Source organism: Hyaena hyaena, unplaced genomic scaffold (genome assembly GCF_003009895.1).
Source record: "Hyaena hyaena isolate Hyena2069 unplaced genomic scaffold, ASM300989v1 scaffold_0, whole genome shotgun sequence".
NCBI classification, from domain to species: Eukaryota; Metazoa; Chordata; class Mammalia; order Carnivora; family Hyaenidae; genus Hyaena; species Hyaena hyaena.
Window position 1 is genome coordinate 2,636,364 of NW_024080632.1, and position 21,224 is coordinate 2,657,587.

Here is a 21,224-nt window from a genome sequence, read left to right on the forward strand (position 1 = left end):
CCCAATGAGAGCCTTCTCGGGCCTGCTATAGTCACTGTTTTCTGCACAGATTTCCATAGGGACTGTGTTGATTCTGGAGATTAATTGGAAATGTAAGATGGAGAATATTGCCATCTCAACCATCTTGTTAGAATTTATAACACGTGATGTCTTTCCATTTATTTACATCTTAATTCCTTTGAATGCCATTTTGTAGTTTTCAGCGTGCAAGTCTTCTTCATTTGTTAAATTTATTTCTTTTTTTTTTTTAAATATTTTTATTTATTTCTAAGAGAGAGAGAGAGAGAGACAGCGTGAGCAGGGGAGGGTCAGAGAGAGAGGGAGTCACAGACTGAAACAGGCTCCAGGCTCCGAGCCGGCAGTCAGCACAGAGCCCGACACGGGGCTCGAACCCACGAACCGCGAGATCATGACCTAAGCGAAAGTCGGACGCTTAACCGACTAAGCCACCCAGGCGCCCCTTGTTAAATTTATTTCTAAGTATTTTATTCTTTTTGATGCCATTGTTAAGTGGAATTGTTTTCTTAATTTCATTTTCAGATTATTCCTTGCAAGCGTATAGAAATGCAATTGGTTTTTGTATATTGATCGTGTATCCTGGAATCTTGAGCTGTTTATTAGCTCTAATAGAAGTTGTGTGTGTGTGTGTGTGTGTATATGTGTGTGTGTAATCTTTAGCCTGTCACTACGGTGGATTGCACAGATTATTTTTTCTGAACCAGCCTTGCATCCCTGGAACAAACCCTACTTGGTCATGGCATATAATAATTTTTATGTAATACTAACTTCTGTTTGCTAATATCTTGCTAAAGATTTTGCATCTATTTTTCTAGAGCACCTGGATGGCTCAGTTTCACTTCTGACTTCGGCTCAGGTCATGATCTCACAGTTTGTGAGTTCAAGCCCCACATCAGGCTCTGTACTGACAGCTCAGAGCCTGGAGCCTGCTTCAGATTCTGTGTCTCCCTCTCTCTCTGCCCCTCCCCTGCTCACACTCTGTCTCTCTCCCTCCCTCCCCACCCCCTCTCTCAAAGATAAATAAACATTAAAATTTTTTTTTTTTTTAAGATTTTGTACCTATTTTTAGTTTACCTATTTTTTATCTAGGTTGTTTGTTTTTAAGTAGGCTCCAGAGGTGCCTGGGTGGCCAACTCTTGGTTTCAGCTCAGGTCGTGATCTCACAGTTCTGTTCATGAGATCCAGTCCCACATTGGGCTCCACACTGACAGCATGGAGCCTGCTTGGGATTCTCTTTCCTTGCTCTCTGCCCTTCCCCCACTCATGCTCATGTGCTCTCTCTCTCTCTCAAAGTAAATTAAATGAACTAAAAACAAAAAAAAAGTAAGCTCTATAACCTGAGCCTAAATCAAGAGTAGGACACTTAACCAACTGAGCCACCCAAGTGCTCCTAGGTTTTTTTTCATTACTGCATTGTAGGAGTTCTTTATATAATCTGGATAATAACCTCTAATAACCCCGTATCAGATTTGACTTGCAAATATATTTACTCATTCTGTAGGCTGCTTTTTCACTTAATTGTGGTCTTGGATGCACAAGTCTTATTTTCTTATTTTTATAAATACTTTAGGACACACAAGGTTTTTTTGTTTAATCTTGGGTTTTTAATTTTTTTAATGTTTTTATTTTAGTTTTGAGAGAGAGAGAGAGAGAGAAAGGCAGAGTGTGAGCAGTTCAGGGGCAGAGAGAGAGGGAAACACAGAATCCGAAGCAGGCTTCAGGCTCTGAGCTGTCAGCACAGAGCCTGTCGAGGGGCTCGAACTCGAGAGCCATGAGATCATGATCTAAGCCGAAGTCGGCTGCTTAACCAACTGAGCCACCCAGGTGCCCCTGTTCTTTTTTTTTTTTTTTTAATTTTGAGAAAGAATGTGAGTGGGGGAGGGACAGAGAGAGAGAGAGAGCTGGAGAGAGAGGATTATAATTGGGCTCCATGTGGAGCTCGAACTCATGAACTCTAAGATTGTGACCTGAGCCGAAGTCAGATGCTCAACCTACTGAGCCACCCAGGTGCCCTGGATGCACAAGTTTTGAGTGTTGATGTAGTCCTGTTTATGTATTCGTTCTTTCGTTGCCTGTGCTTTTGAAGAAATCATTGCTAAATCCAGTGACATGAAGCTTTTCCTCTATGTTTTCTTCTAAGAGTTTTATAGTTTTATGCTTTTTATTTATTTTGAGTTAATGTTTATATATCGTGTAAGGCAAGGGTCCATCTTCATACTTTTGCATGTAGCTATCCAATTTTTCCAACAACATTTGTTGAGAAGACTGTCCTTTCCCCCTCAAGAATGGTCTTGGCACCCTTATTGAAAATTATTGGACCATATTTGCAGGAGTTTATTTCTGGGCACTCTATTTTATTCCTTCATTCCTCTTTATGGTGGAATAATATTCCATTGTTTGGATATACCATATTTTATTTATGGCAAGTCCAACGTTTTATCTCCTTATTTAATCACTGGACGTTGTCACCTCTGTGATTTATGGATTACTGAGTCCTTGCCCAGGAGCCTGGCTCCAGTCTTTAGAACATTGTCCCCTGAAAATAGTGTCTATTCTGTTTGCTTTGCTTTTTGCTTGTTTTACCCGTGGCCATTCACCATTGTGATGCTAGAACCTCAGTGTGGAGAAAATCAGGTACAACTACCCCCAAGAAAGCTAGCAATATATTCCTGGGAAAGCCAAGCAGCATTGCGGAGTTTTCTGCCTATGACTCTTACAGATTTCTAATCAAACCTCAACACTCGTTTTGTAATCCACACTGCTAATATTCTTACTAAGGCCCAGTCTGTAGAATGCTTTCTACTTTTCCTAGCACAGTGATTGTGGTCTTATTACCTCTAAGACCCCAGCCCGCGTGCCAGTGTCTCCCACACAAGTTTGCTGTTTGTTGCACAGAATGACGAACAGCCGCTAACGCTTTCTGCGTGCCTCCGACGTGCTTCTGTCATGCAGTATCTCACGACCTCACCGCGTACGTTCCTGCGGCCACCTCACCACTAAGTGCTCTGACTGCGCGAGCAGGAAGCTGAGGGTTAAGTAATCGCCACTCGGCGACCCTGCCGAAGGGGAGGAGCCCGGAATCGGCCAAGGGCACAGCGCAGGGAGTCTCCCTTCCGCGGAGAGTCGGATGCCACACGCGGGTCTTGGCGACATCCGGCCCCGGAGCTGCGCGCCCCCCGGGGCTCCCGACTCCCGCGCGAGCCGCCCGCCGCAGTCCTCCGTTGTGCGACGGGCTTCCGAAGAGTACCCCCACCCCCACAGAGAGCCGGATCTTCCCCCACGTACGATGCAAATTCTATGGCTGGAAAGCGTGAGCACAGAAGAAAAAGTGCTGGGCTTTTCACCTCCCTTTAACCGGCGGTGGAAACTCCGCCGCGTCTCCATGGAAACCCGGCAGCGGCGGCGGCCGGCCCCGGGGGTGGGGCTCAGGCGGCGGCCCCTCCCCCTTCCCGGTTTGCACCCCCTCCCCCCCCCCAGCCAGGAGCGATCGCGGTCACCCCTCGACCTCTGCGTTCCTCTTCTCGCCTGCCCTCCCCTTCTGTTGTCTTTTCTGGCCCCAAACCACATCCTGGGGGCCGGCCTCCTGCACGGTCCTCGGCGGGGCGCGTGCCCCCGGCGTCCCGGCCCCGAGCCGCGGCGCCCCGCCTCTGTGCCGCCCCCCCCCCCCCGGCCGCGCTCATTGGCCGCTCCTGGGCCACCCCCGGGCCCGGGGCGGGCAGGGTCTCCGCCTGCGGGAAGTTTTCTGCGCCGGGAGGAAGTTAGACTTGAGGGGGTTGTGAGAAAGCGGCTCCTGTGGCTGCCGGGCTCTGGGCGGCCATGGAGGAGCCCCCTTTGCGAGAAGAGGAGGAGGAGGAGGAAGAAGAGGAGGAAGGAGACGAGGCTGGGCCCGAGGGGGCTTTGGGCAAGAGCCCCTTCCAGCTGACCGCCGAGGACGTGTATGACATCTCCTACGTGATGGGCCGCGAGCTGATGGCCCTGGGCAGCGACCCCCGGGTGACACAGCTGCAGTTCAAGATCGTCCGCGTCCTGGAGATGCTGGAGACGCTGGTGAATGAGGGCAACCTGACGGTGGAGGAGCTGAGAATGGAGAGGGACAGCCTCAAGAAGGAGGTGGAGGGGCTGCGGACCGAGGGCCCGGCGGCCGGCGGGGAGGTGAGTACCCACGGGCCTGCAGCCCCTGGACACAACCACAGCGCCTAGCCAATCCGCAGATAGAAGCATTCGGAGAGGTACATTTATTGAGCACTTACTAGGTGCTGGGCCCTGGGCCGAGTGTTGTTCTGAATCTGGGCCTTCCAGCATTTTTGACGTGACCTAGAGCAGAGGCTCTCCAGCTTTAGCGTGAGCGGAATCTGGGGTGTTGGTTAAAACACACGTCGCTGGGCCCCTGCCCCAGAGTTTCCGATCCGACAGGTCTGGAGTGGGACCTGGGAATCTACATTTCCACCAGGTTCCATCAACATTGTGAAAACCTCGACCTAGAGTAAGTAATAAATTCTAGGGGAGAGAAACCAGTGCCGAGACCACCTACAAGAATGTCTAGAGGGCTTTTCTTCAGAATTGTGCCAAACCGGAGCAAACACAGCAGAAGAATGGATTTTACATTTGCGGTATAGTCGCACAGTGGAATAGTGCACACCAGGGGAGAAGAGCCACTGTGGACACCACCTCACCCGTGTTACACGCGCAAGAGAGTCCGCTGTGCGTTTATGTGAAACTGCAGCACAGGCAAAGTAACCTGTTTCCATAGAAGACAGATTGGTGATAACCCCAGGGAGGGGAGAGTTGGGGGAGGGAGCAGGGGGGAGGTACATGGGGAGCTCATCCGGGCGTGGTTACATGGGTGTATACCTATGTTAATAATTATCGAGCTAGGGGCACCTGGCTGGCCCAGTCAGAGCAGCGTGTGACTCTTGATCTCCGAGGTCATGAGTTCAAGCCCTACTTGGGGGTAGAGATTACTTAAAATAAATAAGTTTTTAAAAAAATCATCCAGCTATAAACTCAAGATTAGTGTATGTATATTTCTATTTTACAGAATTACCCACTATATCACTACCCAATATTAATGAAACAAATTTCAAGAAACAACTTACCCTAACTCACCCTTATTAAACATGATGTACAATCACACTTGCCTATTCCATTTTTATGATTTTTTAAAAGTATTCTTTAATCTAAATTTTTTTTCTTTAATCTTTATTTATTTTTGAGAGAGAGAGAGAGACAGAGTGAAAGCGGGGAAGGGGCAGAGAGGGAGACACAGAATCGGAAGCAGGCTCCAGGCTCTGAGCTGTCAGCACAGAGCCCAATGTGGGGCTCGAACGCACAAAGTGTGAGATCATGACCTGAGCCAAAGTCTGCTGCTTAACCGACTGAGCCACCCAGGCACCCCTATTTTTATGAGTTTTAAAATTCTTGTTGCAATTGATTGAGTTAATATCATGAATTACTAGTGGTCTCCAGCCACAGTTAAAAAAAAAAAAAAAGCTGTTCTAAGTGGACCATCTCACTGAATCCTTACTGTTAGCATATCCATTTTATAGAAACGGAGGCATAGAACAGTTAAGTAATTTGCCAGAAGACTTACTTCAAGTAAGAGAAGAAGGCAGGATTTGAGCTCAGAGATACTAGTCTTAACCTCTGCACAGTAAGTGCAGACTTTTGATCTTATTTGTTGGAATGACATTTGATGGGGACTCCATAGGGCTGGATCGTGGGGCTGCAGAGGTTAAATTAGCCAGGAGCCTGTGCCCACAGAACTCACATCTAGTGGGAGAGCTAAGCACCCTCACCTCCGGAACTGCAGTAACCACATCACAAACCAAGAAGTGTGCCGGGAAAGGACAACAGAACAGGGCCGCTGACATTCACAGGGAAAAAAGTGAAGTTTTCTGGTCGCTTCCTTGACACACTTTTATTTCACCCACTCATACGTCATGATGACAGCAGTGTTTGTAGATAAATTTCTGCTTCAGTGTGTCCATCATATGAGGTGGTTGAGTGTCATGAGTATCATTCGTAGCCTGGCTTTGGAGACTCGAGAGAAGTTGAATGTCTTTGTCAGGACGGCTCAGCTCGCATTCTGAGCTCTTTCCTGCCACCTCCGGCTCTAGGAACAAGGATACGGAGGGAGCCCCACACGGACCATGTACAGGCTGTGCCCAGGGCCCGGGGGGTTTCCTGCAGTGGGGCACCGCGGACAAGCTTTATCAGGTGGCAGATGAGATGGCATTTCCCTCCCAAACCATAAGCCTTAAGAACAGGGGTGGGGAAAAGGGCAAAGAGAAAGAATGTTTAGCACCACTAGGCAGTTCATAAAAATACATCTTCTTTTCTTTCTTTTTTAAATTAACTTTAATTGTACACATAAAATTTACCACCCTAACCATTTTTTTAAAATTTGTTTAATGTTTTATTTATTTCTGAGAGAGAGACAGACAGACAGACAGACAGAGTGAGCAGGGGAGGATCAGAGAGAGAGAGGGAGACACAGAATCTGAAGTAGGCTCCAGGCTCTGAGCTGTCAGCACAGCGCCTGATACGGGGCTTGAACCCATGAACCGTGAGATCATGACCTGAGACGAAGTCAGACGCTTTATCAACTGAGCCACCTAGGTGCCCCCACCCTAACCATTTTTAAGTGCGCAGCGCAGTGCAGTGGCGTTGAAGTACATCCACACTGCTGTGCAGCCATCACCACTAGCCTTGCAGCATTCTTTTCACCTCGCAAAACTGAAACTCTGTCCCTATTAAACACCAGCTCCTTATTCCCCCTCCCCTTGTCTTTCTTTTTTAATTTTTAATGTTTATTTTTGAAAGAGAGAGAGACAGTGTGGATGGGAAGGGGGAGAGAGAGGGAGACACAGAATCCCAAGCAGGCTCAAGGCTCTGAGCCGTCAGCACAGAGCCCATTGTGGGGCTCGAATTTAAGAACTGTGAGATCATGACCTGAGCCGAAGTTGGACGCTTAACCAACTGAGCCACCCAGGTGCCCCATCCCATGTCTACTTTCTGTCTCCATGAATTCTCCTATTCCAGCTACTTCGTGTAAGAGAATTGTGTGTGGGGCACCTGATTGGCTTGGTCGGTTAAGCATCCGACTTTGGCTCAGGTTGTGATCTCATGTTTGTGGGTTCGAGCCCCGTGTCGGGCTCTGTGCTGACAGCTAGCTCAGAGCCTGGAGCCTGTCTCAGATTCTATATGTCCCTCTCTCTCTGACCCACCCCTGCTCACGCTGCCTCCCTCTCTCTCAGAAATAAATAAAAACATTTTTAAAAAATTTTAAAAAGAGAGAATTGTGTTTCCTGTTGTCATTGGCTTATTTCACTGAGCACAGTGTCTTCAGGGATCATCCATGGTGTAGCAGGTGGCAGAATCCCCTGCCTTTTAACAGTTGAATAATAGTCCATTGTGTGGAGATCTCACTTTCGTTTGTCCATGAATCTGTTGGGGTGGATGCCTGGCTTGCTTCTACTTTTTGACTAGTGTGAAGAAGGCTGCTCTGAACGTGGAGGTATAGATATCTCTGTAAGCCCCTGTTTTCACTGCTTTCATAGCTTTCACTGCTATATAATTAGAAGTGGAATTCCTGGGGGCACCTGGGTGGCTCATTTGGTTAAGTGTCTGACTTGGGCTCAGTTCATGATCTCACTATTCATGAGTTCGAGTCCCATGCTGACAGCTCAGAGCCTGGACAGCTTTGGATTCTGTGTTTTCCTCTCTCTCTGCCTTCCCCTGCTTACACTCTGTTTCTCTCTCTGTCAGAAAGAAATAAATTTAAAAAATTAAAAAAAAAAAAGAACTGTATTTGCTGGATTATGGGATAATTCTGTTTTTAATTTTTTAAGGATCTGCCATATGGTTTTCCATAGTGACTGCACCATTTTACATTCCCAACAGCAGTACAAGAATTCAACCTCCTTTCAATGCTTGTTTTTTTCTGTTTAGTTTGTTTACAATAACCACCCTAATGGGTGTGAGGTAGTTTTTTCCTTTCTCTTTTAAAAATTTAAGTTCAGGGGCACCTGGGTGGCTCAGTCAGTTAAGTGTCTGGCTCTTGGTTTCTTGCTTTAGGTCATGATTTCACGGTTAATGGTTTTGAACCCCATGTCGAGCCTGCTTGGAATTCTCTCTCTCTCCCTCTCACTCTTTCTGCCCCTCCCCTGCTCTCTCTCTCTTTCTCAAAATAAAGAAATAAATTTTAAATAAATAAATAAGTAAATTTTAAGTTCAAAAGGTAAAAACGTGTTTGCCTTGAAAACTCTACCTTCCCACTTCTCTCCACCCCCAGCCACCCACTTAGCCTCCCTGGAAAAAATTAAAATGATCAGTTTCTTGTGTATCCTTCCAGAGATACTTTATGTGAACGGAAGCAGATATGAAAATATTTTTCCTTTTTCCCACAAATGGTATTATAACATATACCCAGTTCTGCCTTTTGCATATTTTCAGTTCACAGCATGAAAGTTGAATTAAGTCAGAGTGAAGAGCTTCCTCATCTTTTAATGGTTTGAAAACTTCCCTTGTACAGCATTTTCAATTGTTCTGCCTGAGAGCGCATAACTCAAAGTTCTTAGTTGCCCAAGGGGATTGTGATTCTAATCCAAGAGGTCCGTGCCCTTGCATGGGAAAAAAATATACTTTCATTAACCTCCAACTGAAATGGGTCATTTTCTTCAATTGTGAATGTAGACAGCAAACCACAGTAATATCAGCAATACCTGTGGCAAAATCACCAATGGGAACCACAGGTATTTTCATGCCCCGTAACTAAATAGTTCCCATCTTAAAGCTTTGTTTTTGTTCAGTATCTTACCAAGTCTGCATCTAGATCACATTATTATTTTTTAAAGTTTATTTATTTTGAGAGAGAGATCTAGGGAGCAAGCCGGGGAGGGGCAGAGAAAGAGGGAGACAGAATCCCAAGCAGTCTCCGCACTGTCACCACAGAGCCTGATGCGCGCCTTGAACTCATGAACCGTGAGATCATGACGTGAGCCAAAAATCAAGAGTCAATGTTTAACCAACTGAGCCACACAGGTGCCCCTAGCTCGCCTTAATTGATAAAGAAGCAGATATAGGGGTGCCTGGGTGACTCAGTCGGTTGAGTGTCCAGCTCTTGATTTCAACCCAGGACATGATCCCAGGGTTGTGGGATTTGAGCCCTTCTTCAGGCTCCCTGCTGAGTATGGATCCTGCTTAGGATTCTCTCTCCCTCTGCCCCTCTCCCTGGCTTTCATTCTCTCTCAAAAAAAAAAAATGACAAAGAAGATATATGTCAAAGTATTTATATACCCACACAAAACACAAATACGTATATGTATACATGCATATAGAAAAATAATATTTATGTGTATTATTTATTCACTCAGTTTTTCTCAACTATTTGAGCAGACATTACTTTAGTTGCAGGATTAGTAGAAGATTAGGGTCCTTTACCCTAAAATCTCACCAGACGTACTATTGCATCACCACAGTAAATGATCAAATTCAGGGGAAAAAAAGTGATAGAATACTAAGATCTAAGATACTATCCCTATTCAAAAATTCATGATAATGTCCTTTATGGCATCTTCTTTCTGCTGCAGGATCCAGTCCAGGGTTACACGGTACCTTTAGTTGACACATCTCTTTAATCTGGAAGAGTTCCTCAGCTTTTCCTTGTGTTTTAAACCTTGACATTTTTTATTATGTATCAGTTGGTTTGTAGAATGTCCTTCAACTTAGGTTTGTTTTGATGTGTCATGGTTAGATTTAAGTGATACACGTTTAGCAGGAAGAGATGCTGTGTCCTTCTCAGTGCATTGTATCAGGAGGCACCTGATTCAGTTTGTCATTATTAGTGATGTTAACTTGCATCACTTGATTAACGTGGTGTCTTCAAGATTTCTGCACTGTAAAAGTGCCTTTATTCCCTCTGTAATTTATAAGTAGTTATGGGAAAATGCTTTGAAACTGTGCACAACAGTCTATTCCTTAACAAATTCTCACCCAGAAGTTTTCGATCCATTCTTTAGTCTTGCCTGAATCAATTATTACTAAGTTGGTTGCAAACAATGATTTTTTTTTTTTACTCAGTCATCTTCTGCACTTATTAATTGGCCTTCTGCTGTAAAGTATGAATTCCCCTCCTCCCCTGTACTCATCAGATCTCTCCAGAGACACAGAACCAATTAGGGAAATAGCTGCCAATATAAAGAGGATAGTTATTTGAGGAATTGGCTCATGCAGTTATGGAGGCTGAGAAATCTTACTTACAATCTGCAGTTTGCAACTTGGAGAACCAGTAAGTCCTGTGAACTGGGGGTGGAGGGCTGATGGTGAAAATCCTGCTCTGGATTCAAAACCCCGAGAACCAGGAGTGTTGACGTTTGAGGGCAAGAGTAGAAGGGACCCCCCGTCCCCGTATAAACTGACAGAGCTCAAATTCACCTTGTTTCCCCCTTTCCTTCTATGTGGGCCCTCAGTGGATTTGATGATGCCCACTCCCCCCCCCCCCCCCCCCAGGGAGGGCCATCTGCTTTACTCAGCTCATCAAACGAAATGCTAATATCTTCCAGAAACACCTTCACAGACACACCCAGAAATGTTTAACCAGCTATCTGGGCATCCCCTAGCCCAGCCAGTAGACACATAAAATTAACCATCACATCCCCATTAATTAGTTAATTTAGATTTGAAGTATGAACTCCTGAATTCTCTTTTTATGTGAACTGTTATTGTCCGTCCCTGTTATTATTTATTTTGATACTCAAATTGTTGTCAGTCTGGCCAGTGGCAGCTCCTTCAAACTCTCATTTTGACATTCTGTTCCCTTCCACAAGGAAACGTCCCAGGCTCATCTTAGAGTTTTCCTGTTTCAGCCCTGGAATCAGCCATTCTCCAAGGAGCCTTGGCTGTTTCCTTGGAGAATGGTACTTAGAACTTTTGCTTTTTTATCATTAACCAAACACTTCCAGCAGGCAGCATCCCATCCGGTGGGGTGCCTGAGAGAAACAAAACAGAATGTTCCTTTCTGGAGTATACAGTCCCTCGTTTCTTGTTTTTTGTATTTTTAAAGAAAAAATTTTGGGGGCGCCTGAGTGGCTCAGTCAGTTAAGCGTCCGACTTCGGCTCAGGTCATCATCTCATGGTCCATGGGTTCAAGCCTTGCATTGGGCTTTGTGCTGACTGCCAGCTCAGAGCCTGGAGCCTGTTTCAGATTCTGTGTCTCCCTCTCTCTCTCTGACCCTCCCTTGCTCATGCTGTCTCTCTCTCTTTCTCAGGAAAAAAATTTTTTTTAAATTTTTTTAAAAAATAAAAAGAATTTTAATGTTTATTTTTTGAGAGAAAGAGGGTGCGAGTAGGGGAGGAGCAGAGTGAGAGGGAGACAGAATCTGAAGCAGGTTTCTGTCAGCACAGAGCCAGGCGTGGGGCTCGAACCCACGACTGTGAAATCATGACCTGAGTTGAAGTCAGACGCTGCTTAACCGACTGAGCCACCCAGGTGCCCCAACAGTCCATCTTCATGAGGAACCTGTAAAAGCGACCAACATCTTTTCTTACAGGTAAACCTGGGACCAGACAAAATGGTGGTTGACCTGACAGACCCCAACCGGCCACGCTTCACTCTACAGGAGCTAAGGGATGTGCTCCAGGAGCGCAACAAACTCAAGTCCCAGCTGCTGCTGGTGCAGGAGGAGCTGCAGTGCTATAAGAGGTGGGGCTCTGCTGCCGTGGGGACCCCTGCGCCGCAGGGTCAGTCCCCACCTGGAATTCCGTGATGTGCCATGTGTTTGTTCTTATGTCCACTCGGCCAGTTTATCGGAGACCTAGTACACGCCAGACACTATTCCTGGGGAATAGCAGGGAACAAAACAGAGGAAGTCCATGCTAGTCTAGGGGGAAGACAAGCAATCAACAAGGAAATCTGAAATGGACACGCAGGGTAATGGCGACAAGTGGTCTAGAGAATGTAAAACAAGGTGACATGGGGTGCCTGGGTGGCTCAGTTGGTTAAGCATCTGACTTGATTTCAGCTCAGGTCATGGTCTCATGGTTTGTGAGATAGAGCCCCGCTCCGCTCACAGTGCAGAGGCTGCTTAGGATTCTCTCTCTCTCTCCCTCTCTCTCTCTGCCCCTCTCCCACTCACTTTCTCTCAAAATCAATTAAGGAACAAAACACAACATCTTTAAAACCAAGGTGAGGGGCATCTGGGTGGCTCAGTCAGTTAAGTATCTGACTTCAGCTCGGGTCATGATCTGGTTTATGAGTTCAAGCCCCGTGTCAGGCTCTGTGCTGATAGCCTGCTTCAGATTCTGTGTCTCCCTCTCTCTCTCTGCCCCTGCCCTGCTCGTGCTGCTGTCTCTCAAAAATGAGTAAACATGAAAAAACTTTTAAAAACCCCAACAAACAAGGTGACATATGACAGCAAAGTGCTGGGAGGTGGAGGGGTCCTGTTTTACATGGAGCGGTCAGCAGAGACCCCTCTGAGGTCAGTGACAAGAGGCAGCCAACCGTGTAAGGATTGGTAGGGCAAAAGTGGAGCAAGAAGTGCTAAGAACCTGACGTGGGAACGATCTTGGCCAATTTAAGAGACCCAGCATGGTGGAGGTTGGAACATGGGTAGAAGTGTGCCTTGTGGGCCACAGGAAGGAGCTCTGATTTTATTGTAAGTGTAATGAGAAGTCTTTGGAAAGTTTTAATCAAGGAAATGACAAGATCCAGTTTACTGTTTTAATGTTTTATTTATTTCTAGGAGAGAGAGAGACAGCGTGAGCTGGGGAGGGTCAGAGAGAGAGGGAGTCGCAGACTCTGAAACAGGCTCCAGGCTCTGAGCTGGCAGTCAGCACAGAGCCCGACGCGGGGCTCGAACCCACGAACCGCGAGATCGTGACCTGAGCGAAAGTCAGACGCTTAACCGACTAAGCCACCCAGGCGCCCCCCAGTTTACTGTTTTAAAAGATCAACTTGAGAAGTACCTGGCTGGCTCAGTCCGTAGAGCATGCAAGTCTTGATCTCGGGATCGTGAGTTCAGGCCCCATGTTGGGCATAGAGCTCACATTAAAAAAAAAAAGTATAAAATAAAATAGCAGTATGGTAACTTGATAACTGAACTACTTGGTTATGTCAGAGAATGTCCTCGTTTCTCAGAAACACACACTGAAATATTTAGGAATAAGGGGGTAAGATGTGGTTCAGAAGGAAGACAGATGGGTGGATGGGTGGGTAAGTAGATGGATGGATAGATAGGCAGGTAGGTAGATACAGAGACAAGCAATTGGGAGATTTCGTTAAAGAGTACATAGGAAGCCTTCATACTAATTTTACAAGTTTTCTGTAAGTTTCAAATTATATAAAAATTAAGTTATAAAGGATCACAATAGGGGCACCTGGCTGGCTCAGTCGACAGACTGTGCGACTCCTGATCTCAGGTTGTGAGTTCAAGTCCCATGTTGGATATGGAGATTACTTAAAAATAAAACCTTAAGAAAAAAGATCACAGTAACATGTGTAAGGAAAAGATTGTAGGACAAGCAAGAGAAGCAGTAAGAAGCTGTTGACATGCTGGGTTTGGACTGTGCTGTCTCCATCTGCATCCTGTTTCCCAAAATATTTTCTTTCATGTTGTCACTTCTTGAAAAGGGGGTTCTGTGGTTAAATAATTCGAGAAACTGTGGCGTTAAAGCAGTTTCCATTAAAGGCAGAAGAAGGAAAGACCAAGAGAATAAAAAACTGAGCGCCAGCTAATATGTCTCAATGTATATCACATGCCAGGCACTCTACTAAGTGTATTCGAAGCATCATCTCCATTAGTGCTCACAGCAAGGTGAGTGACGGTAACGTTACCTGCAAGGTGTTCTTAGGTTTAGTGAGGTCAGGACCTGCCAAAGTCCCACGGCTCATGGCGGCAACAGTGAGTCATGACCTCAGACAGCCTGATTATCAGAGCCTGTGCTTTTAATTATTGGCCATGTTTACAAGTAAGAACTTAGGCTGATTCAAAACAAAGCAAAGTCCAAATGATACCACTGTTTTCCTTTAACGGCCCCCGCCCCATGACATTATCTTTAAATTCGCTCAAGGTAGAATCATTAAGAAGGCAGCGCTACAGTAAAAAAAAAAAAAAAAAGTTCTAGCAAACCGCATTCAGAAGGCCCGAGTCCTGCCGACGGGAACTTAATTGTCTTCCATCTGCAGAGGTTGGAACTGCATTAATGGAAAGACCTGTCTGTATCTCATTCAAGAAGTACTTCAGACACAGGTGGTTAAACACAGGAACAGCTAGATGGCTGGTGCTGGGGCAGCTCGTTAGCAAATAAAGAGACACACTTTATTTCTAGTTCTGAATTCCCAGCGAACAGCAGCCGTGCACGTCCTGTCTCGTATAGGCCAGGCCAGTAGACAGCAGGAATCTGCTTACTCACGTGGGTTCTACATTCTGGAGAAACTAGCATGCCCGCTGAGGTGTTCTCCTAGCAACTGCGGCAGTTTGGAGGTTCAATTTCTACTGTACTTGGTTTGTTTTGCTTTGTTTTGTTTTAAGTAGGCTCCATGACCAGTGTGGAGCCCAGTGGGGGGCTCGAACTCACGACCCTGAGATCAAGACCTGAGCTGAGACCGAGAGTCAGACGCTTAACCCACTGAGCACCCCAGGTGCCCCTAATGATGGTTTTGACTTGAGGTAGAGGTGGGAGGCTGCTTCCAAAGATGGCCATGATTTTTCCCATCCCGAGTGCCTTTTGCAATGAGACTTTTCCAACCTCAAGAGGTAGAGTCTGTTTTCCCCTCTCTTCGAGTCTGGGCAGCCCAGTGACTTGCTTTAACCAATAGAATGGAGTGGAATCAATGCTCTGTGGCTTCTGAGATGAGGGTGCCGGGAGACCTTGCAGCTTGCATTTTTATCCTTGTGGAATGCTTGTGAGGAAGCTCAAGGCGGTCCCATGGAGAGGTCACACGAAGGAGAAGTGAGGTGCCCCAGCTGTGTCCAGATCACCCACCAAGCCAACCCTAGGAAATGGAGCCATCATGAGAAATCAAAAATCGTCCTTGTTTCAAATCACTGTGTTTTAGGGTGTTATGCAACAATAGATAATGAAGGGGGTTTTATTAATAATCAATTAATACCGTATTAATATTAATGCTATAGTAAATATATAAATAATAATATTGAATAATAAGAGCTCACGCTTTGCAAAGGAGAGAGAAGAATGAACCCTGCTCTGTGACAGTCATACCTAAAGAGGTGTCTTAGTCAGCTGGGCTGCCATAACTAAATACCATAGACTGGGTGGTTCAACCGACAGGAATATTTTTTTCTCATACTTCTGGCAGGTAAAAGTCCAAGATCAGGGTGCCAGTATCCTCAGTTCTGATTCTTCCTGGCTTCTTGCACATGGCAGAGAGAGCAAGGCCTCAGCCATCTCCTCTTACAAGGGCTCTGATCCAACCATGACTCCCCCCCTCCCATGACCTCATCTAAATCTAATTGTCTCCCAAAGGTCCTATCTCCAAATATCATTACACTGGGGCTTAGGGCTTCAACATACGAATTCTCAGGGACATTATTCAACCTGTAGGGAGGGGGAAACACCATGGACATAGGTGGGGCGCCTAGGTGGCTTAGTCAGTTAGGTGTCTGACTCTTGATTTCAGCTCAGGTCATGATCCCAGGGTTGTGGGATTGAGCCCCATGTTGGGCTGGAAACTGCTTGAGAGTCTCTCCTCCCCCCGCCCCTCCCCTGCTTGCATGTACACATGTGCACCCTCTCTGTCTAACATAAAAAATTTTTTAAATTTGGGGGATGCCTGGGTGGCTCGGTTGGTTAAGCCTTTGACTCTTGACTTTGGCTCAGGTCATGATCTCACAGTTCGTGAGATCGAGCCCCATGTCTGGCTCTGTGCCGACAGCACGGAACCTGCTTGGGATTCTCTCTCTTCCTCCTTCTCTCTGTCCTTTTCCCCCACTTTCTCTCTCTCAAAATAAACAAACTTCAAAAAATTAAAATTAAAAATTTTGTGAAATATTTCCTTGTGGTCAGGTTTCTTTTTGTTGCAAGTGACAGAAACTTGATTCAAACTAGCGTAAGTACAAAAGGGAATTTACTGAGCCACGTGGTTGGGAAGGATCTTGGGATTGCCTTCAGAAATAAAGAAAAAACTGCAGTGAAGGTCTCAGGATTAGAACCACAGACTTGGTGCCTCTTTCTTTCCTCCTTGCTTCTCTTTGTTTGTTGGCTCCATTATCCTGTGTTGTAAACACACCTGCTAGGAATCTTAGAAACATGGCTGCTGGCGATCCCAGTTGACCAAGTGAGAGCGAACAGCTTTCTTCCAGCTTCTGTACAGCAAGCCCAGGGAAATAGTCTGGTCCTCTTTGAGTCAACTGACCTCAATATGTTATCAGTCAGTATCAAGTTAGCTCTTATTACCATATGACTTACTATATATTTTTTTCACTTTATTTATTTATTTATTGACTGCTTCCTTCCCTAGTGGAAACATATGAACTGCATGATAGGAGGTAATTTTGCCTGTTTTGTTCACTGCTCCAGTGCTTTGGCATGGTATGTGGCTTACTAAATATTTGTGGAGTGAATGGTGCTGTGTAAAATCTCAATCACTCAACCGTAGAAGGCAGTCACTTGTGTGATCCTCCCTTTATTGGTTAGAAAATCACGGCCTCAGTTAGAGAACTGATATGTGGTCATATTCCTAGAAGGTGGAGAAGGTTGAAGTACTAGCCAATGCAGTTAGACAAGAAAAGGAAAGAAGAGGGATCAGCACTGGAAACGTGGGAGGAAGATTCTCATTATTGGAAGCAGAATCTCTCTGACTCTAGCGTTCAGTTATTAGTAACGTAATAATAATTTTTAAGACCCTTCACTTTCAGAGCTGCACAGGCAGAAGGCCTGCACTAAAACAACCCATTTATCCGTCCCCTTTTCCCCAGTGGTCTGCTTCCACCAAGAGAAGGCTCAGGAGGACGAAGAGAAAACGATGCCCGTGTCGCCAGGCCCGGCAATGCCAGAAGTAACAAGGAAGAGAAGACCATCATAAGGAAGTTGTAAGTTACCTTGCTGCCACACTACCACCGAATAATTGCTAAAGGGAGGAGTGGGGGCCCGAGGAGGCTGGCCGGCTGCCCGGGGTAGAGGGGCCCTACTGTCCGGCCAGGGACGCAGCAGCTGAGAAGAAAATTCAGAGCTGGAGTATTACAATATCTGTTAGACAGCAGTCTAAGCACTTAACATACTTTGAGTCATGGACTCTCAACAGTGACCCTAGGAGGCAGAAACTGCCATTATCCCCGTTCTGCAGGTAGAAAAATAGATACAGAGAGGTAAAGTCATTCGCCTGAGGTGACACAGACAGTAAAGAGCAAAGTCAGGATTTGAACTCAAGGAAGTTCAGAGTCTACACTACTGCTTCCCTATCATCTAATAATACTACAACCAAAAGAAAAATAATTATTATTATTAGAATTTAAGGGGAACTCATGGGGTGCCTGGCTGGCTCAGTTGGTAGAGCATGCAACTGACTCTTGCTCTTGGGGATGTGAATTCAAGCCCCATGTTGAGTGTAGAGTTTACTTAAAAAATGTAGGGTTGCCTGATTTATGACCTCTCTTCCTTCCAACTTTGGAGGACCCTGTGTCTCCCAGCACTGGGGCATACAATGCACTTTCCTTTCACTACGCCCTCCATGTTTATGCTCCCTCGTTAATCCATCATTTCTCTGGGTGCTAAGCCTCCAACCGTAGATTGTGCAGTACGTGTTTAAAATTCAGATTCTCAGAAGTCAAGTCTCGGATGAAGCCCAGAAGTCTGGATTTCTAATAAATCCCCCAGGCAACTCTGATGTGGAGAACCCTTGGCCCACACTTTGAGAGGTGCCTTCTCAGTCACCAGGTGCCCTTACACGAGGCACGCCTTTCTCCCACCCTCCTTGAAGCAACCAGCCCGTTTGGCGTGGCTGCTTCGGGAAGCTCTGGCCTGGAGACAGCTACCTGCCCCCGATCTCTTGCACAAGAACTGAGAAGCTGCCTCCGTCAGGGATCTCAAACTCAAATGCCTACAGGGGCCAGGCACTTAATATGGATGAGTGATAGGGGTGTTGGGTTGGGTGGGGGGGCATTTGCCAGGGTCCTGGCAAGAAACAGATCACACACTTAAAAGGGGCGACTGAAAAGATTTAAAGAAGGGACATCTTACAGATGTGGTCGGGGTTACGCTCTGGGGAGTCCTAGAAGGCTTCCATGAGGAGGTGACATTCAAACTGGGCCCTGAAAGACCATAAAGACTGAGAGAAGGGCATTCTTGGCAGAGGGAATAGCAGGTATAAAGGCCTGAGGCAGGAGGTGAATGGAGGGGAGGCTGGAGTGCAGGGGAGGGATGGTGAGGGTCCCACTAAGGAGCTTGAATTTCACTCTGAAAGAACTTCGGGAAGACATCAGGTTTTAAGCAGGAGAGCCACATGACCACATTTACGTGTAAAAGCTCACTCTGGCTGCTTTGTGGAGGCGGTGTGGGGACATAGTCACAGCAGGGCCCAGGGGTGTGTTTCTTTCCCAAGGAAGCCTCTCCTGGGGTAAAGTAATAAAATGAAAGAGTATCTCCATTCCACACCAGGTGTCATTTCTGAAGGTGTTTATTTAGCACTTTTATTGGCTGGACATCCCATTGTAAATAAGGCTTCCAGAAGACATAAATTACTGGTTACTTTGTTCCTCTTAGGAGAGTTCTTTGGGCCCTTTAGATTTTGAGCCTGATATGGCAAAAAAAAAAAAAATAACAGAATAAAAAAGCCAGCCTGAGGTCATATATCTAATGAGCAAGAGGCCACAATTTCATGGTCAGACCAGCTTATTGAGTGAATGAATGAATGAGTGAATGAATGAATGACTTTCTGAGAAAGTAGGTCATATGCCAAGAAGATTTGTCTGTGTCCTGAGGACAACGGGAAGCCATGGAAGGGCTTAAGCTGCGGAATGACTTAGCTCTGCTGAGTGACATGGTCATCCCGGCTGCTGCGTGAGTGGATTCTAGGGGGTGGCAGGAAGGCTGTTGTGTTGACGTGGGGGGGGGGGGGGGGGGGGGGAGATGAAAGTGTTGGGATTAGAAAGATATTTGGGGCCTGATGACTAACGTGTAGCAGATGGGGGGGGAGGAGCTGAGAACAACTCCCAGGTTCCTGGCACGAATGACGAGGCGGGCGATGATGTCACTTCCTGAGATGGGGTGCTGGTGGGCGCAGGCAGTAGGGACAGGCTCAGGGGAGAATGGCCTGGATCCGAATATGAGTCCAGCGCCCGCCGCAGCCACTGCTAGCAGAGCCGCTCACGGTCCTCAAGCGTGTGGTCTTTGACAAGAAGCACGAAGCCACCTTCCTGTCATGGGCTTTCCAGCCCACCAGCCAGCGCTGAGTCTTCCTTGTAGCTGCAAGTAACAAGCGCTGACCCTGAGTGTTACCATCAACCCCCAGGCAGCACGCTTCCTTTTCAAAACTTTGCATGGGGCGGGGGGAGGGAGACGCTGAGCGTTTGGTATTCGTGTCTCAGGGGATATCTGTATGTTTGATCTGAGAATTTCCATGCCGATCTTTACTCATGGCAAAGCTCTGTCTTACAATTGGAGGTCACATGCACGCTTCCTCCACAGTAAAACCTCCCGAAATTAAAAAAGGCGTCGGACACCGTCTTTCAACACCGTGATTTACATGGGCTCTGGGGTCCTCCACCTCCTGTTCCACAACTTACTGTGTGACCTTGGGCCTGTTACTAAACCTTGCAGGGCCCCCGTGTGCTAATCTGTAAAAGAGGGACGTTGACGGTACGTGGCTCATCAAGCTGTTATGAGTGTGAAATGAGCTGATGGATGGAAAGCCCCTAGATGGTGTCTGCCCATAACGAGCCCTAAGCAAACGTTTGAGTCCATGGCCTGCAAGAGCCTCTTACGGACTCTGCAGGGCTCTGCACCCCTCATTTCATTCGTGGTGCCCTCTGACCCCTGTCTTCTCACACAGGTTCTTTTTCCGATCCGGGAAGTAGACACAGGCCTAAGGCCACAACGAAGGCAGTGGAATTTGGACTCAAGAAGGCAAAACGCCACGACTTCCAAACGCATCTCTCCGCGCCACGTGTGTGCACTGTCCTTGCTCATTTGTTTCCCCTGAAAGCCACCGAGGAGGAAGGAGGGGAGGCTCTCGTGATCATTATCTGTGTGGCCGCAGAGCTGGACACCCCCGGAGGCTCGGCCAGGGCAAGACAGGAGAAGGAAAGCGAAAGGGAAACAAGACCTACTTCCTGCTCCACTTGGGCCTCCCAGAGGGCCCTCCAGCGTGCAGATGCGCCTTCCATTTGTCTGGTCCCACAGGTGACCTGGTCTCTCCCACGTAGTAGCAGCAAAAATACATGAGCCCACAGGGCGAGGGGAGGAGAAAACGCAGGGAAAAAAATGTTTATTGACATTCCATTCCAGTGATGATCTCACGGATATGTAGGGAATATTCTATTTCGCTTCACGAGACTTTATATGATTTTACATGGTTTTGTATCAAAGTAAAATGACTTTTATACTTTCTCTGAGTGCTTCAGAGTGGTCTCTTAGAATTATGTGACCTTATGTGATGGGCTTTAACCGTTCAGACCCTCCGGTGCCAAATCTGTAAATTGTATGTACGTACATACACATATGCAGACGCTGGTATATATACGGTGCATATATGTTGCAGGGACTCTAAATGACACACCAGTATTTTGTGTGTTGTTCTGAGAGAAAAAGTATGCTGCAAATTATCATTATTTTTTGACAAAAGTTTCCCAAGTAACCAAATCATCTTGAGAAAGAAAGAAGAGCAAAGCTGGAGGTATCACAGTCCCAGATTTCTTGATACACCACCAAGCTGCGGTGATCAAAACAGTGTGGTGCCTGCACGGAAACCAGACCACGGATCGACAGAACGGAATAGAGAGCCCGGAAGTAAACTCACAACTTCTATTGATCTATGATCCATTGATCTGCGACAAAGGAGGCAACAATATAGTGTGGGAAAGACAGTCTCTTCAACAAATGCTGCTGGGAAAACTGGACAAATCTTAACATTTAGATGCTGTTGATTTTAAGGCTCATCCTGATTTCAAAAATGTTAAAATGGGGGGAATGCATGTGGGATTCAGTGAAATACAGTCCAGGGAAAACTCCAAAAGGTCAAAGTACCTTACACG

The 21,224-nt window shown here is 46.4% G+C and overlaps 1 protein-coding gene across 1 annotated transcript; it reads left to right on the forward strand.

Annotated features, from left to right (window-relative positions):
- Positions 1-3,668: 3,668 nt before the first annotated feature.
- RILPL2 (Rab interacting lysosomal protein like 2) lies at positions 3,669-20,580 on the forward strand. The gene is made up of 4 exons (XM_039239478.1): positions 3,669-4,170; positions 11,568-11,719; positions 16,953-17,066; positions 20,024-20,580. Exons 1-4 carry the CDS (start codon positions 3,835-3,837, stop codon positions 20,046-20,048), a joined length of 627 nt encoding a protein of 208 aa, XP_039095409.1. The 5' UTR covers positions 3,669-3,834; the 3' UTR covers positions 20,049-20,580.
- The last annotated feature ends 644 nt before the right edge of the window (positions 20,581-21,224 follow it).

Excerpts from the sequence above, each read along its gene's own strand:
- RILPL2 (XM_039239478.1), top strand. The coding sequence starts at position 3,835 with ATGGAGGAGCCCCCTTTGCGAGAAGAGGAGGAGGAGGAGGAAGAAGAG. Across the intron at positions 11,720-16,952 it reads GAGCTGCAGTGCTATAAGAG|TGGTCTGCTTCCACCAAGAG; the intron begins GTGGGGCTCTGC and ends CCTTTTCCCCAG. Across the intron at positions 17,067-20,023 it reads AAGACCATCATAAGGAAGTT|GTTCTTTTTCCGATCCGGGA; the intron begins GTAAGTTACCTT and ends CTTCTCACACAG.